This window comes from Pristiophorus japonicus, chromosome 2 (assembly GCF_044704955.1).
Source record: "Pristiophorus japonicus isolate sPriJap1 chromosome 2, sPriJap1.hap1, whole genome shotgun sequence".
NCBI classification, from domain to species: Eukaryota; Metazoa; Chordata; class Chondrichthyes; family Pristiophoridae; genus Pristiophorus; species Pristiophorus japonicus.
The window spans coordinates 36,201,026-36,218,775 of record NC_091978.1 but is presented as its reverse complement, the minus strand read 5'-3'; the positions used below and the strand labels follow the sequence as shown (position 1 = coordinate 36,218,775).

Genomic DNA, 17,750 nt, shown 5'->3' with positions numbered 1-17,750 from the left:
GGTGTGCAGGACCCAGTATAAAAGGCTGACCACCATGCTTGTGCCTCACTCTGGAGTTATAAATAAAGGACCAAGGTCACTACAGTTTGAGTACAACACATCGCCTCATGGAGTCATTCATAAGTACATTACAGACATTACAATAAGCCCAACAATAGGAGATTGGAACTGAGTCAATCCTCTGTGGTGGACTCAACAAGCTGCCTGAGTTACCCAAGTCCAAAGTACTCCCTTCGTTCAAATTACTAAAAACATCTGGAACTCAACCCTGGTAACTACGGATCTGTAGCAGGAAAAACAGTGAAGTCCTTTAGTACAGAACAAAATAAAATAAACACTAAAATAGCAAAGAAAATAATTTTATCCAAACATATTCATTTGTAATATGGTATTCGAATAGTCTAATTTCAAGGCAAAAAAAGTTGTGTTGTTGCAAAAGCACATAAGCACCTCCATCGAAGTCAAGACTAAAGGTGTGATACCAAGACTTCAAAGCATTGCACAACTGAGTTGTGTCTCCAAATATGGTACTTTTACTTCAGATATAGAAGCAGTGCCAAAGGGTGAGAGATCGGGGAAAGGGTGAGAGATCGGGGAAAGGGTGAGAGATCGGGAAAAGGGTGAGAGATCGGGAAAAGGGTGAGAGATCGGGAAAAGGGTGAGAGATCGGGAAAAGGGTGAGAGATCGGGAAAAGGGTCAGAGATCGGGAAAAGGGTCAGAGATCGGGAAAAGGGTCAGAGATCGGGAAAAGGGTCAGAGATCGGGAAAAGGGTCAGAGATCGGGAAAGGGTCCATGAATGGTAGCAAAGATGATTCTAGGTTTTCGAGCATCAAATTATGAAAATGAGTTGAATGTTTCTGGTGGAATGCAATTAAAATTACAATAGGAACTAAAAGATGTAAGCACGTGTTTATTTTGTGCAACCAGTGCACATAATCAACAGCTAATTTCTTCACACATAAAATCCTGACTTACAGTACTGATTGTCACAATGAAATCATCTTCTATTGTGTTTTTACACATGGTTACCTTTACATTTAGTCCATGGTCCTTTCTGTAAAGATTGCACAAATATGCAATTATATGATCTACAGATTTACCTAAAAGTCATTAAGGCAAATTTGTCTTGCTTTCCCCCCCAGTATTTTACAGATCCTTTATAATCATAAGCTTTTGATTTAGAGTTGGTGAAGCCAGTAAATATAATTACAGTCTGGCAAGTACAGTCCGTTGTACCTGCACTCTCCACATCTCTTCAATAATCACTCACCATTCTTTTCAGAAGAATCTTCCTCCTTCCCCATTTCCTCTATTAACTGTCGCCTTGCATCATTCTTCTTGTGCCTCTTGCCATTATAATGCTGCTTGGCCATGAGTGGGTTGTTGAAGGAGGCGCTACAGAGTTTGCAGAACTTGTTGGGATCTTCCAGGTCCAAAGCTGTAGAGACTGCTGAGGGGGCTTCATGAGTCACCTCCTGCTTGCCCTCTTCAGGCTGCTCAATGTGCACACAACTGTTCCCCACTGCAGGTGCACTCGCCACATTCGTGGACACTGTGATTGAACACAGCACTGAAAATCAAAGTAATGGCCACAATGATTCAAGATCGCTTTCAAATCTTACGCTTCACACATAAGAACATAAGAAATAAGAGCAGAAGTAGGCCATACGGCCCCTCGAGCCTGCTCCACCATTTAATACGAGCTTAGCTGATCCGATCATGGACTCAGTTCCACTTTCCTGCCCGCTCCCCATAACACTACTGTTTGTGAAAAATTAAACAGTGTACCTATTCTACTGGAGAAAAGGCCACACTTGCATCTTTAATGCTGAGCCACTGATTAACAAATCATACTTATATCAGTGCATAATTCATGCTCCAAGTTTTGGGTCATAAAACTAACATTTATACACCATTTGATCATATTACAAAATCTGAATCTAAAAAGTAAAGCAACAGTAATTCTCAAACATTTCATTCACATTTTTAGTTAATTAGTACTAGATCGCAGTAACCCAATTCAACCCTTTAAAAAGAAGTTTTACAACTGAAACAGATCCATTACACAACATGAACATAATTCCATCTTCTAAAGCTATTTGCATGACCGAAATTACATAAATACAGGGTTAGAGAGAATTCTGGTCACTTCCTTGACAAGAACAACTGTATTCTCAGCAAGCACTAAGCAGGGTAATTACATGGCCAGTTAATTTAACAACTGTGGTAGGAGAAATTTTGGAATCTTTATAATCAAAAGATGAAATTACTAAAGATAAGAGAAAATAATTAGAAGCCGCTGATTTCAGAAAGGGAGATAATACCTTAGAAATCTGATAAAGAGTTCTTTGAGGAGGGGACAGATATGGTGGATGGGGAAAATGCAGTAGGTACAAGGGGATTATTGAAACATAGGTGAGCACGTGGGATTGGGGGTGAGTGGAGAGTTAAATCGGAGAACATTCCAAGTGCATCGGGAAGCTGGCTCCAACCCGTCGACTTCCCGGGTTTTACGGAGGTGGGACAAGGGGCGCGTAGCCAATCCGCTCCCAGGAGGCGGGATGGCAATTTAAATATGTTAATGATTTGCCGGTTTTACTGTGGGCGGCCAGGTTTCCCAGGCCTGGGGAAAAGTTTTCAGTTGAAAATAAATTTGTTTTAGTAAGTTTGTTCTAGGTTTTGTAACTCAAGCTATACTGCCAAAGTGTTCCAAACAGTGGCTAATGCAGTGCAGAAACCTCTATTAAATAATTTGATTATACTGATCTAATTTTATTCTCGGAATGGGGCAGGGGGGGGGTAGGTTATTGGGAAAGGGGCAGCAGAAATGTAAAAAAGAGCAAGTTAGGTCTGAGTGTGTCTCATTAACATCGATCCCAGCACAAATGCAATGAATCAGACTGGAGCCTGTATCAGGACAGCTAAATTCAGCCCCAACCGTTTGAGCTGGTATCCTTGTACCACAATGCACCACCTTGAGTGAGGATAGAAAATACGCTAACAAAAAAAAGACAGGAAACACGACATATAAAATGGATTCTACAGCAGCATAAGCTTAGTCCTACCGGTCTGTGGCTGCGTGACACAAGGTTGCTCTCCAGCCAGTTGTTTGAGTCGTTTCGCGTGGACCTTGCCTTGATAATGGGATTGAGCAACTATGGGGGACGTGAAAACCATATTGCACAGGGCGCAAAATTTATTCTTGTCCACTTCTCCCGTTGCAGCGTCCTGCAAACAAGCAGCAAATACAATCTCAGTCCAGCATCTGTAAAGATACTAGTGGTCCAACTAAAATCTTTATTATTTGTCCCAAGAAACAGGGACCAGATGTGGCCCACAGATTGTAGGTTGAACAGCCTACTGGAGAGCAAGTCTACATCTTTTTAATAAAGACAAGCATATAAGGAGCTTCTCATCATTTCTCTCAGAAATGTCCCAAAGTGCTTCATGTAGAATGAATCACGGTGCAGTGACGTATGTAAGCAAATGTGACATCCATTTTGTGCACACGGAGATCCTAGAAACAACAACATGATGAATGACCAGTTAATGTGTTTTTGGTAAAGGGAGGAATTTTGGCCAGGACACCAGCAGAATTTGGGGCTCTTCTTCAAACAATGCCACATAATCTTTAATGTTCACCTGAACAGGCAGGTGAGATTTCTATATAACGTCTCATTAAAAGCATTCCTTTAGTACGACTCTGGAGCGTCACTTTCGATTATAAGCTTTATATGGGACTCAAAGCCACAACTTTTAGACTCAGAGATGACAATGCTACCAATTGAGCCAAGCTGGTGCCTTTGATGGGGAATTCTTCCAGTGAGGAGAAATAATATTTTTGTCTAAGACCAATGCAAACTGAAAGGTATTTCAAAGCCAATAATGTAGATAACTAGATTATTTTGTACTTTAACGTAATAGATTTATTTTTATAAACTCAATTCTGAATCACAATCCTGAAAAGGTGGTGGAAGCAGATTCATTAGTAACTTTCAAAGGGAATTAGGTATGTATTTCAAAAGGAAAAATATAACATGTCTATGGGACAAGAGCAAGGAGTGGGACTAATTATTGGATAGATCTTTCAAAAGAGCCGGCACAGACATAAAGGGCCAAATAGCCTCCTTCAGTGCTGCAAGATTCTACGATTCTCTACTTTTATGAACAAGGTACAAGCTTTGTGGAAAAAGGACAGCACGCAACACCACCTGATTTCTCCATCAAGGAATGCCATTGGCTTTCTGGACAATACATCTGTGGGGAACCATATGTAAATCTGGCCCACAAAAAAAATTAACATGCAGCTTGTTCTAAGAGAACAAAGTTCTGTGCTGAGCTTCCTGGCACAGACTGTGATAATGTGCTATTGAAAAATGCATAAAGGAGGCATCGTCAATGTGGTGCAAAATAAAAATTAATGAGAAAATAAACTTGTGCAAAACTTGGCAAGAAATGGCTCACCCTTGATAATGTGGCATTTTTTACTTGCAACCAATCAATTTTTAAAAACTTACTTATAAAGTTAACCCTTAACTTTTCCAACTTAAAAAATCTGCTTGCTCTGAAGTTAGCTTGTGTAATAACAACAATTGTATTTATATAGCACCTTTAATATAGTAAAATGTCCTAAGGCGCTTCACAGGAGTGTTATCAAACAAAATTTGACACCGAGCCACATATGGAGATATTAGGGCAGATGCTTAGTCAAAGAGGTAGGTTTTAAAGAGCGTCTTAAAGGAGGAAAGTGAGGTAGAAAGGCGGAGAAGTTTAGGGAGGGAATTCCAGAGCTTAGGACCTTGGAAGTTGAAGGCACGGCCACCAATGATGGAGGAATTATAATCAGGGATGCTCAAGAGGGCAGAATTGGAGGAGTGCAGATATCTCGGAGGATTGTAGGGCTGGAGGAGATCACAGAGATAGAGAGGGGCGAGGCCATGGAGGGAGTTGTAAACAAGGATGAAAATTTTAAAATCGAGGCGTTGCTTAACTGGGATCCAATGTAGGTCAGCGAGCACAGGGGTGATGGGTGAACAGGACTTGGTGAGAGTTTTGGACGACCTCAAATTTACGGAGGGTAGAATGTAGGAGGCCAGCCAGGAGTAAATTGGAAGAGTCAAGTCTAGAGGTAACAAAGGCATGGATGAGGGTTTCAGCAGCAGATGAGCTGACACAAGGTCAAAGTTGGGCAGTGTTACAGAGGTGGAAAGAGGCGGTCTTAGTGATGGTGCAGATATGTGGGCGGAAGCTCATCTCGGGGTGAAATACGGCACTAAGATTGCGGTCAGGCTGGTTCAGCATCAGCCAGTTACCAGGGAGAGAGACGGAGTTGGTGGCAAAGGAACAGAGTTTGTGGCGGGGACCGAAGACAATTGCTTCTGTCTTCACAATATTTAGTTGGAGGAAATTTCTGCTCATCCAGTACTGGATGTCGGACAAGCAGTCTGACAATTTAGAGTCAGTGGAGGAGTCAAGAGAGGTGGTAGTGAGGTAGAGCTGGGTGTCATCAGCGTACATGTGGAGACTGATGCTGCGTTGTCGGATGATGTCGCCGAGGGAAAGCTGGTAGATAAAAAAATATAGGGGGACTATCAAATCTCCCCTTAACCTTCTCTGCTCTCAGGAGAACAACCCTAGCCTCGTTAGTCTCTCCACTTAACTGAAGTCTTTTGTCCCTGGTATCATTCGAGTAAATCTCCTCTGCACCCAAGGCCTTGACGTCCTTTCCAAAGTTTGGTGCCCAGAAATGGACACAATACTCCAGCTGTGGCCTAACCAGTGTTTTATAAAGTTTTAGCATTATAGTAAATATTTGTCCAGTACAAATGCAATTTTTAGTTCTGAGATCTTCATCGATGTAAAAATACCCACCTGAAAACCAACATTCTCGTTTTTGATTTTTTTTGACGGGGTTCCCTCTTCTTTATGTATTTGAAAGTAAAACCGCACCTTGTTGGCATGTTTTTTGCTCTTTAAAACAAAAAGCACAGGGACTGAGTTTAAAACTATTTTCAATTACCTTTAATCACAAAGAAGCAGTCACGAGCTAAGGGGCAACAGTGAGGCAGGAGCGGAGGGGAAAGCGAAGGGGAGAAGAGGGAAGGGGAGAAGAGGGAAGCGGAGGGGAGAAGGCTACTATAGGACAATACATGGGGGTTTGAGGTTCTGCGTTATCCTGCTACTTTTGCACCCAGATTGTAGTGAAATCGGCTAAACCAGTGTAATAGATCGGGGAACTTTAAACATGAGTTACACCCAAAATCACTAACGTTCATGTTTTCTTAGATCTTTTACACTGGTTCAAGATTCAATTCGCCCAGATTAAGCCCCGCCCACAAAACTGGCCAAGCCCCCTGATCGAAACTACGAGATGCTGCTGATGTTCTTAGGTGCACAGGCACGTTTCAAAGGTTCTTCCGTATCAAAAAATATGCAATTTGCTGCGAAACTGATGCGTGCACCAATGAAACTATTTCATGGTTCAATATAGTTTTCAAAGTAATTTTCAGTGATTTTAAATCAGGTTACTCACAGGTGGAGGGCTTATTCAAAATGCTTATTTTTGCTGCTAAACCCATTTTCAGCAGAACTTGAACTGTAACCTAACCAGTGCAACGTCAAACATATTGTAGGCTCAATTTCATGATTGTGCCCAAAGCAGAAACCCTGCCCCATGGACTCTACCTGCTATTTTACCCTTCAGTTAATCACTTAAGGCATACATTGCACGACAGAGAGAGGGCATTTTTACAACACCGCGACAGAAGTACACTTCATAAGATCACAATGAAAAATAAAGTTTTTTTTCCAATCGGATAGCACCTGAAGTACAGTGTACATACAGAAGCTAAACGATGGTTGAGCACTTATCTGTAATACACAAACGACATTTGAAGAACGTCAAGTTACAAGAGCAAAAAGCTTGAATGAATGAATCCATTTAAACCGAGAGCTTCCAATGACCAGGGAAGGTGTTTAACAAAATGAGACGATGATTATAACGGGGTCTTAAAAGGTTCCTTCAACTATTCTAGTGTTCTATGGGGGAAAAAAACAAAATAAAAATGTTGTTTATACATATTTATTGTTCAAAATCTATAAGCTACCTCATAATGTGTGGTCCTTTGGTCTTCGGAGATCAACATGGCACAGCAAACCCTGCAGTAGTTATCCATGAAAAGTTCACTGTCATTGTGACCTCCCATCTTGTCTGAAAAGAAACGTTCAAAATATCAATCCAACTCCACCTACGCACAGCCCACTCCTGCCAATTCAGTCATTTTTTTGCAATAAAGAAAAAACTTAAATTACCCAATAATTGGAGTTAAGCAATGCCAATAACACAGCAAAGTACGAATTTTAGTTGTAAAAAAAAATGATTTTGAAGCAGGAGCAGACTGTTATCTGTAATGTGCTCATCTCAGAGAACTTTGTGCAGCACAGTCAAAAATTACTGACCTGACAATTTTTTTTGGCATAATACATGAACAGATTTCATATAAAATTAATGTGGCAGCTACTAAAAAAAAATCTGTCTCGCTAAGGTTTAGGAGTACAATCCGAGAATTAAAGCTCTTCACTTTTTGCTCATCAGGCAGTGAATAATGTACAGAAATAAGGACAGAAAATGTCAGAAAAGCATGTCAAGTCGTTCAGCGTCAGAGCTTATGGTATTACTCAAAGAGCAGGGTAGTTCTCGCAGTGTGCTGGACAACATTCCTCGCTCAACCAAAACCACAAAATCTGATCGTTGTTTGTGGGTCTTGCTGTGTGCAAAATGGCTGTGGCAGTTGACAAAATAACAGCAGCAACTGTAAATCAATATATCTATTTGTATGAAGAATGCAATAAGGTGTTATATAGATGCAAGTTATTTTTGAATCATCTAATGTACTAGCACAAACTGACCATCCTATACTGCCGTCTATCACACTATGCCAGTAAAAGCAGAAAAAAATTAAGAAACTACTATTACTGCATATCATAAATAACACGCTGTTTCCATTCAAACTTTACACTCACAGTTTATGACATCCACCTCGACCCCTCAAATGTCTCACTTCCCCCCAACACCCTGAATCTCCCGCAATGACCCATGAATACCAAAGTTCATCATAGACCAGTACATAAACCAGATAAATATCACAAAAATGATTAAAACATGCATTTTGTTTAAATATATAATTGCACTCATTATACTTCAGAGACTTGAGCACTGGAACCACCACACTTTAGTGCAGTGCTGAGGGAGTGCTGCACTGTCGGGGATACCGTCTTTCAGATGAAACATTAAACCGAGGCCCCGTCTGCTCGCTCAGGTGGAGGTAAGAGATCCCTTGGCACTATTTTGAAGAAGTCCTGGCCAATATTTATCCCTCAACCAACAGCACCAAAAACAGATTTATCAGGCCATTATCACATTGCTGTTTGTGGAACCTCTTGTGCGCAAATTGGCTGCCGTGTTTCCTACATTACAACAATGACTACACTTCAAAAGTAATTCATTGGCTGTGAAGCGCTTGGAGACGTCCTGAGGTCCTTAGGGGAGGGGAAAGGGGAGGGGGCAGGGGAGGGGGATGGGCAGGGGAGGGGGAAGGGGATGGGGAGGGGGAGGGGGAAGGGGGTAGGAAGGGGAGGGGGAAGGGGAGGGGGAAGGGGAGGGGGAAGGGGAGGGGGAAGGGGAGGGGGAAGGGGAGGGGGAAGGGGAGGGGGAAGGGGAGGGGGAAGGGGAGGGGGAAGGGGAGGGGGAAGGGGAGGGGGAAGGGGAGGGGGAAGGGGAGGGGGAAGGGGAGGGGGAAGTGGAGGGGGAAGGGGAAGGGGAGGGGGAGGGGGAAGGGGAGGGGATCAAACATGAAATTAGGGGTGCGTGCAATAAAGGTGCAGCAGTTATAATGGGTGACTTTAATATGCACATAGATTGGGTTAACCAAACTGGAAGCAATGCGGTGGAGGAGGATTTCCTGGAGTGCATAAGGGATGGTTTTTTAGACCAATATGTCGAGGAACCAACGAGGGGGGAGGCCATCTTAGACTGGGTGTTGTGTAATGAGAGAGGATTAATTAGCAATCTCGTTGTGCGAGGCCCCTTGGGGAAGAGTGACCATAATATGGTGGAATTCTGCATTAGGATGGAGAATGAAACAGTTAATTCAGAGACCATGGTCCAGAACTTAAAGAAGGGTAACTTTGAAGGTATGAGGCGTGAATTGGCTAGGATAGATTGCCGAATGATACTGAAGGGGTTGACTGTGGATGGGCAATGGCAGACATTTAGAGACCGCATGGATGAACTACAACAATTGTACATTCCTGTCTGGCGTAAAAATAAAAAAGGGAAGGTGGTTCAACCGTGGCTATCAAGGGAAATCAGGGATAGTATTAAAGCCAAGGAAGTGGCATACAAATTGGCCTGAAATAGCAGCGAACCCGGGGACTGGGAGAAATTTAGAACTCAGCAGAGGAGGACAAAGGGTTTGATTAGGGCAGGGAAAATGGAGTACGAGAAGAAGCTTGCAGAGAACATTAAGACGGATTGCAAAAGTTTCTATAGATATGTAAAGAGAAAAAGGTTAGTAAAGACAAACGTAGGTCCCCTGCAGTCAGAATCAGGGAAAGTCATAACAGGGAACAAAGAAATGGCGGACCAATTGAACAAGTACTTTGGTTCGGTATTCACTGAGGAGGACACAAAAAACCTTCCGGATATAAAAGGGGTCGGAGGGTCTAGTAAGGAGGAGGAACTGAGAGAAATCCTTATTAGTCGGGAAATTGTGCTGGGGAAATTGATGGGATTGAAGGCCGATAAATCCCCAGGGCCTGATGGACTGCATCCCAGAGTACTTAAGGAGGTGGCCTTGGAAATAGTGGATGCATTGGCAGTCATTTTCCAACATTCCATTGACTCTGGATCAGTTCCTATGGAGTGGAGGGTAGCCAATGTAACCCCACTTTTTAAAAAAGGAGGGAGAGAGAAAACAGGGAATTATAGACCGGTCAGCCTGACATCGGTAGTGGGTAAAATGATGGAATCAATTATTAAGGATGTCATAGCAGTGCATTTGGAAAGAGGTGATATGATAGGTCCAAGTCAGCATGGATTTGTGAAAGGGAAATCATGCTTGACAAATCTTCTGGAATTTTTTGAGGATGTTTCCAGTAGAGTGGACAAGGGAGAACCAGTTGATGTGGTATATTTGGACTTTCAGAAGGCTTTCGACAAGGTCCTACACAAGAGATTAATGTGCAAAGTTAAAGCACATGGGATTGGGGGTAGTGTGCTGACATGGATTGTGAACTGGTTGTCAGACAGGAAGCAAAGAGTAGGAGTAAATGGGGACTTTTCAGAATGGCAGGCAGTGACTAGTGGGGTACCGCAAGGTTCTGTGCTGGGGCCCCAGCTGTTTACACTGTACATTAATGATTTAGACGAGGGGATTAAATGTAGTATCTCCAAATTTGAGGATGACACTAAGTTGGGTGGAAGTGTGAGCTGCGAGGAGGATGTTATGAGGCTGCAGAGCGACTTGGATAGGTTAGGTGAGTGGGCAAATGCATGGCAGGTGAAGTATAATGTGGATAAATGTGAGGTTATCCACTTTGGTGGTAAAAACAGAGAGACAGACTATTATCTGAATGGTGACAGATTAGGAAAAGGGGAGGTGCAAAGAGACCTAGTCTCTTTGGTACATCAGTCATTGAAGGTTGGCATGCAGGTGCAGCAGGCGGTTAAGAAAGCAAATGACATGTTGGCCTTCATTGCGAGGGGATTTGAGTACAAGGGCAGGGAGGTGTTGCTACAGTTGTACAGGGTGAGGCCACACCTGGAGTACTGTGTACAGTTTTGGTCTGCTAACCTGAGGAAGGACATTCTTGCTATTGAGGGCGTGCAGCGAAGGTTCACCAGACTGATTCCCGGGATGGCGGGACTGACCTATCGAGAAAGACTGGATCAACTGGGCTTGTATTCACTGGAGTTCAGATGAATGAGAGGGGACCTCATAGAAACGTTTAAAATTCTGACGGGGTTAGACAGGTTAGATGCAGGAAGAATGTTCCCAATGTTGGGGAAGTCCAGAACCAGGGGACACAGTCTAAGGATAAGGGTGAAGCCATTTAGGACCGAGATGAGGAGGAATTTCTTCACCCAGAGAGTGGTGAACCTGTGGAATTCTCTACCACAGAAAGTTGTTGAGGCCAATTCACTAAATATATTCAAAAAGGAGTTAGATGAAGTCCTTACTACTAGGGGAATCAAGGGGTATGGTGAGAAAGCAGGAATGGGGTACTGAAGTTGCATGTTCAGCCATGAACTCATTGAATGGCGGTGCAGGCTAGAAGGGCCGAATGGCCTACTCCTGCACCTATTTTCTATGTTTCTATGAGAGGGGAGGGGGAGGGGGAAGGGGAGGGGAGGAATGGGCAGGGGAGGGGAGGAATGGGCAGGGGAGGGGAGGAATGGGCAGGGGAGGGAAGGAATGGGCAGGGGAGGGGAGGAATGGGCAGGGGAGGGGAGGGGAGGGGAGGAATGGGCAGGGGAGGGGAGGAATGGGCAGGGGAGGGGAGGAATGGGCAGGGGAGGGGAGGAATGGGCAGGGGAGGGGAGGAATGGGCAGGGGAGGGGAGGAATGGGCAGGGGAGGGGAGGAATGGGCAGGGGAGGGGAGGAATGGGCAGGGGAGGGGAGGAATGGGCAGGGGAGGGGAGGAATGGGCAGGGGAGGGGAGGAATGGGCAGGGGAGGGGAGGAATGGGCAGGGGAGGGGAGGAATGGGCAGGGGAGGGGAGGAATGGGCAGGGGAGGGGAGGAATGGGCAGGGGAGGGGAGGAATGGGCAGGGGAGGGGAGGAATGGGCAGGGGAGGGGAGGAATGGGCAGGGGAGGGGAGGAATGGGCAGGGGAGGGGAGGAATGGGCAGGGGAGGGGAGGAATGGGCAGGGGAGGGGAGGAATGGGCAGGGCAGGGGAGGGGAGGAATGGGCAGGGCAGGGGAGGGGAGGAATGGGCAGGGCAGGGGAGGGGAGGAATGGGCAGGGCAGGGGAGGGGAGGAATGGGCAGGGCAGGGGAGGGGAGGAATGGGCAGGGCAGGGGAGGGGAGGAATGGGCAGGGCAGGGGAGGGGAGGAATGGGCAGGGCAGGGGAGGGGAGGAATGGGCAGGGGAGGGGAGGAATGGGCAGGGGAGGGGAGGGGAGGAATGGGCAGGGCAGGGGAGGGGAGGAATGGGCAGGGCAGGGGAGGGGAGGAATGGGCAGGGCAGGGGAGAGGGGGAATGGGCTGGGGGAGAGAGGAGGAGCCCTTTACAGCAACTTCAATAAAAGATGCACCAGGTTAGGTTAGCCACGGCTCACAGTAAAGATTGTAAATTGGAACATCAAAATAAGAAATAAAAAGCTTTGATATGTGAAAAAACTTTCTTACTTGTATTTACCAAGGTGGAGGATGAGACACTAACATAGTGCTTTGTAAAGCCAACCAGTGGATAGAGCATGGAACTGCATGAAGACTGAAAGGAGTCTTTTTTTAAGCCAAGTCTGACATGACATTAACCAACATTTAATATTGGAAAGCCCTATCACAGCACCACCTGCAGGCATAAAAAGTATTGCACGGAATAGTGTTCCACCTACTGATTATAGATCTGTTTGAATTCACACAGCACAATTGTATTTTTAAAAAAAAAAGGAAAAGTGGACAAATATTTGAATCTGAGAAAGATAAAGGGCTATGGGGATAGCAAGGAGTTGGTTTTCGATTGCTCTAGTAAAGCGTCACCTTCTAATTTAACAGTTGTTTAAATGTATCACTATGAACCTAGTATACTGGTTGCAATTTTTCATTCTTTTAAAAAAATATATTTTTTCCAAAATATTTCCTGGTAAACAATCCCCATTTCAATAATTCTTCAAAACAGCTAACAATTATCAATGCACTTTAAAGAAAGCCGTCCCAGTTTTTTTTCCACTGGACAGATCACAGAATCATAGAATGGTTACAGCACAGAAGGAGGCCATTTGGCCCGTTGAGACCATGCCGGCTCTCTGCAAGAGCATCTTTGCTAGTCCCACTACCCCCGCCTTTTCCCCGTAGCCCTGCAATTTTTTTTTCCTTCAGGTACTTATCTCGTACTCTTTTGAAAGCTACGATAGAGTCTGCCTCCACCACCCTTTCAGGCAGTGCATTCCAGATCCTAACCACTCGCTGCATTAAAAAAGTTTTTCCTCGTGTTGCCTTTGGTTCTTTTGCCAATCACCTTAAATCTGTGTCCTCTGGTTCTCCACCCTTCCACCAGTTTCTATCTACTCTGTTCGGACCCCTCATGATTTTGAACACCTCGATCAAATCTCCTCTCAATCTTCTCTGCTCTAAGGGAAACAAACCCATATTTCATGCCTGAAAGCACTCTGGGCAGTGGACTGTGCTTTGCTGCTGCAATAACCTCTACAATGACACACACACAGGTCATGTTAAATGGCGCAGTGTTGGAACATCTTTTTGCGTTCCCATTGGTAGTCTCTAAAATAACAGAGTCCTGCCCTGCTCTAAACTGCCAACTTCAGTGGCACTAATGGGAGCTTCTTCATTCACTGATCGTCAGCTGTGGCTCAGTGGGAAGCACTCTTGCCTCGGAGTCAGAAGGTTGTGGGTTCAAGCCCCACTCCCGAGACTTGAGCACAAAAATCTAGGCCGACACTCCAGTGCTGAGGGAGTGCTGCACTGTTGGAGGTGCCGTCTTTCGGATGAGACGTTAAACCGAGCCCCCGTCTGCTCTCTAAGGTAGGCATAAAAGATCTCATGGCACTATTTCGAAGAAGAGCAGGGGAGTTATCCCTGGCGGTCCTGGCCAATATTTATCCTTCAATCAAGATTACTAAATACAAATGATCTGGTCATGATCACATTGATGTTTATGGGAGCTTGCTGTGCGCAAATTGGCTGCCGCATTTCCTATATTACAATAGTGACTACACTTCAAGTATTTCTTTGACTGCAAAGTGCTTTGGGATGTCCTGAGGTTGTGAAAGGCGCTATATAAATGAAGTCTTTCTTTTTCTTTTTAATTGGCATACAAGCTAAAGGTTAAGTACTGACTGAAAAGCCACTTCATGATTGGATAATGAACTGTCAATCACGAGTCAGGACAAACATCAAGTTAGATCGATGCGGAAAGGACGCGCAATTTCTATATGAGCACATTTTATTTTAACCCTTATTTCTCTGCCGCAGTCACTTTTCCACCTTTCAGTTCCTCTATTCAAGTCCGACTGTTTGTTGCTAGAAAATGTGACACATGAATATCTTTTGCTGTTCCCAATAAACATACTTCGAAACAGACATGAATCTACTCTTGTTAATGAAAATGAGAATATGGCATATACTCAGCTCTAGGTGCAAGATCAGAATAAAACGACAGCTTTTGTGTCACTGGGTGCTACACTGCTAACCTACTGCAAAGCTTAGTGCCCTCTAGTGACAGAAATAGGAAGTACACAAACCATTGAACTGCAGAGAACTGTATAATAACAACTTGTATTTATATAGCGCCTTTAACGTAGTGAAACGTCCCAAGGCACTTCACAGGAGTATAGTATAGTCTGCCAATTCAGACAATAGTAGTTATAAGTTTTGGATGCCGTACTCTGCAACAGTGAGTTAACATGTGCAAGCTCGCAGTATTTGGTGAAGAAAGTCTTCAACAAAATAAATTATCATTTTCAAATTCACTAAACAAACATATTGAAAGGTAAGCTGTGGTCTCTGGATATCTTTTCTCTAACTCTATAACACAATGTTCCATGTTTAAAATGTTCAAGTCATTGCTGCTGATGTTACGGGACACAAAAATTAGGGACAACTCTGAAAGCTTAAAATGGGTGTTGAACATAAAAGGATTAAGTCTATATCATCAATCCATCAGCAGCTGAAGAAAGACTGGTTAACGTTTTGGGCAGAGATCCTGTATCAGATGATTTGAAATGCGAACCTTTCATTTTCTCTTTTCAGATGCTGATAGATTTGCTGTCTGATTCCAATATATTCTGTTTTTGAAGTTTGTGTTCTTGTGATCTTTTAAGATTTAAATCTGTATCCCAAGTTTAGCTACACATCTCATGTTTTTCATGCTTAGATGAGTGGAAATTGTATCCTGCACTCTGCAAGTTGACTGGCTGTGAAACTAGCTGTGATCCAATCTCACACGTGAAGCACAAACCTGCTGGAAGTACAGGTGCTGAATTCATGTTGGCATAAAGTAGGTTCAGTTAGATGTGGTTTTACATTGGCTCCGATTCAAACATGTACTGAATGCGCTTAGTAAAACTGGGGCAGCTTCAACACACTCAGCTCAATTACAGCACCGGCCTCTTGTGGTAACTGAGCTGTTAAACAACTGACCCTAAGGGCTACCAGCAGTGACTAAGATAAGGGATGGAAGAGAACTACAAGGGTGCTGGAAGCAGATTCAACAGAAACTTTCAAAAAGGAATTGGATATATACGTCAAAAGGAAAAAAACTGTATGACTATAGGGATATAGCAGGGGAGTGGGACTTATTGGTAGCTTTTGTGGTGTGTGGGCACAGGCACGATGGGCTGAATGGCTTCCTTTTGTACTGTATGATTCTACACAACTCAGGAAGCTACTGGTTAAATAAAAAGGGCTGGGAAATGCACTGGAATAGTCAAGTTTACAGGTAACAAAAGGCATAGATGAACTACATTAGTGTTTTTATTCACACGGGCAACAGGAGAGTTAGGTCAGTTTAATTAGAGCAGAACTCCGTCAGACCACATAAAATTCAAAAAAATTATATGACAAAAATATTTCCTCTTTTTTTTTTTTACTGGTTACGTATTTTGCCTCTTAATAAAATGGCCTCCAATCTGTGGCAACTACAAGACGACTTGCATTTATATAGCACCTTATCATGTCCATCGGAAACATCTCAAATTCTTAACATACATTGTCCAATCTGAATGATGGCACCTACAAAAATCTAGGATTTCTTCACTCCCGCACCATAGTATTAATCTAGATCTTGGAGTGGGATTGAACCTCCAAACCTTCTGACCCAGGAGACAGAGTGCCAACAACTGAGCCTCACCAACTTTCACTCTCACAAAAGCAAAATACTGCGGATGCTGGAAATCTGAATAGACAGAAAATGCTGGAAATACTCAGGTCAGGCAGCATCTCTGGAGGGAGAAACAGGGCTAACTTTTCAGGTCGATGACCTCTCATTGGAACTTTCACTCTCTCCTGCATTGTAGAGTTTGGATCATATTCAAAGTACATAGCTTAAGCTTTTTGGGCTCATTATGATCAACTTTTTGATAAAGGCACAATATCAAATACTAACGGTCAGCTTTGTACATCAATCTGATTATGTAGTCAAATACGCAGCGATGATTCGGCTAAAAATGTGTCCTGGATGATTGTGACAAAAGTTTTTGTCATGATATTACTAATTGTTTTGGCACTTACATGACACACCAGCAAGTTCACACCGGGGAGAGACCGTTCACCTGCTGTGTGTGTGGGAAGGGATTCACTCAGTACTGTTCCTTGCTTAAACACCAGCGAGTTCACACTGGGGAGAGACCGTTCACCTGCTGTATGTGTGGGAAGGGATTCATTCAGTACTGTTCCTTGCTTAAACACCAGCTAGTTCACACTGGGGAGAGACCATTCACCTGCTCTGAGTGTGGGAAGGGATTCACTCGGTCATCCCACCTGCTGAAACACCAGCGAGTTCACAAGTGACTGCAGTGTTTGATTCTGCTGTTATTACTGCTCTTATTCACATCCTACTGAATTGTGTTCATTCTCTTAGTTCCTGTTTGTTTCTGCTGATGTTAATAACCCTTCAACTAGGCTGGAGTTTAAATTTTGATATTTCAAATAACAGTGTTGATATTTGATGTCTCCAAGATAAGCGGAGACTAATTGAAGTGCTGTTTCTGACTGCTCCATTTTTGATCGGGGCCCAGGAGCGTTGTGATCGGGGCCCAGGAGAGGCGAGGGCCTGGGGCAGCACGGGCCAGCCCACCTTGAGATCTATGGATAGTAGGAGCATGCGTGCACACTTGGTCCATGCAGCAGAGCTTGGTCTCCAGTCGTCTTGGCACTGGATCAAGACCGAGCTCCGTCAAGCCCGTGTGGTGGCTTGTGTTCAATGGCCACCTCACATTAAAAGAATCCACGCACAGGCATCTTCCACCCTTCAATATGTAGTTCGGGACCTAGAATGTCAGGTCCCTTATTGAAACACCTGTGAACTCATCCCTTTTTGGTGTGGAAGCGGATCATCCTCGATATGAGGGACTGCCTAATACTACACAGTTACTGTGGGATTTTCACTGAAACTGTTCTTAGCAAATGATTGCTTTAGAACAATTCTGGACGTCAAATATCTACGCTTATTCTTACAATATATCTTCTGCTTTACGAAATGGCACAATAATCATCTTTATCAGGCCAACTGTGGCTCAGTGGGTAGTACCCTCGCCTCTCAGTCAGAAGGTTGTGGGTTCAAATCCCGTTCCAGAGACTTGAGAACAAAAGTCTAGGCTGACACTCCAGTGCAATTCTGAGGGAGACATTAAACTGAGGCCCCGTCTGCTCTCTCAGGTGGATGTAAAAGATACTATGGCACTATTTCGAAGAAGAGCAGGGCAGTAACCCCGGTGTCTTGGCCAATATTTATCCCTCAATCAACATCACTAAATACAGATTATCTGATCATTATCACATTGCT

General features: G+C 43.9%; 1 protein-coding gene across 1 annotated transcript in view; it reads right to left on the bottom strand.

Annotated features, from left to right (window-relative positions):
• LOC139236654 (zinc finger matrin-type protein 1-like) overlaps positions 1-17,750 on the bottom strand; it is a 95,361-nt gene that overhangs the window by 11,929 nt on the left and 65,682 nt on the right. The window contains exons 2-5 of the mRNA XM_070866844.1: positions 7,109-7,212; positions 5,874-5,972; positions 3,068-3,230; positions 1,273-1,572 (exon numbers count right to left, since the gene is read on the bottom strand). Of these exons, the coding sequence (XP_070722945.1) occupies positions 1,273-1,572; positions 3,068-3,230; positions 5,874-5,972; positions 7,109-7,212 (666 nt within the window). The remainder of the gene's footprint in view (positions 1-1,272; positions 1,573-3,067; positions 3,231-5,873; positions 5,973-7,108; positions 7,213-17,750) is intronic.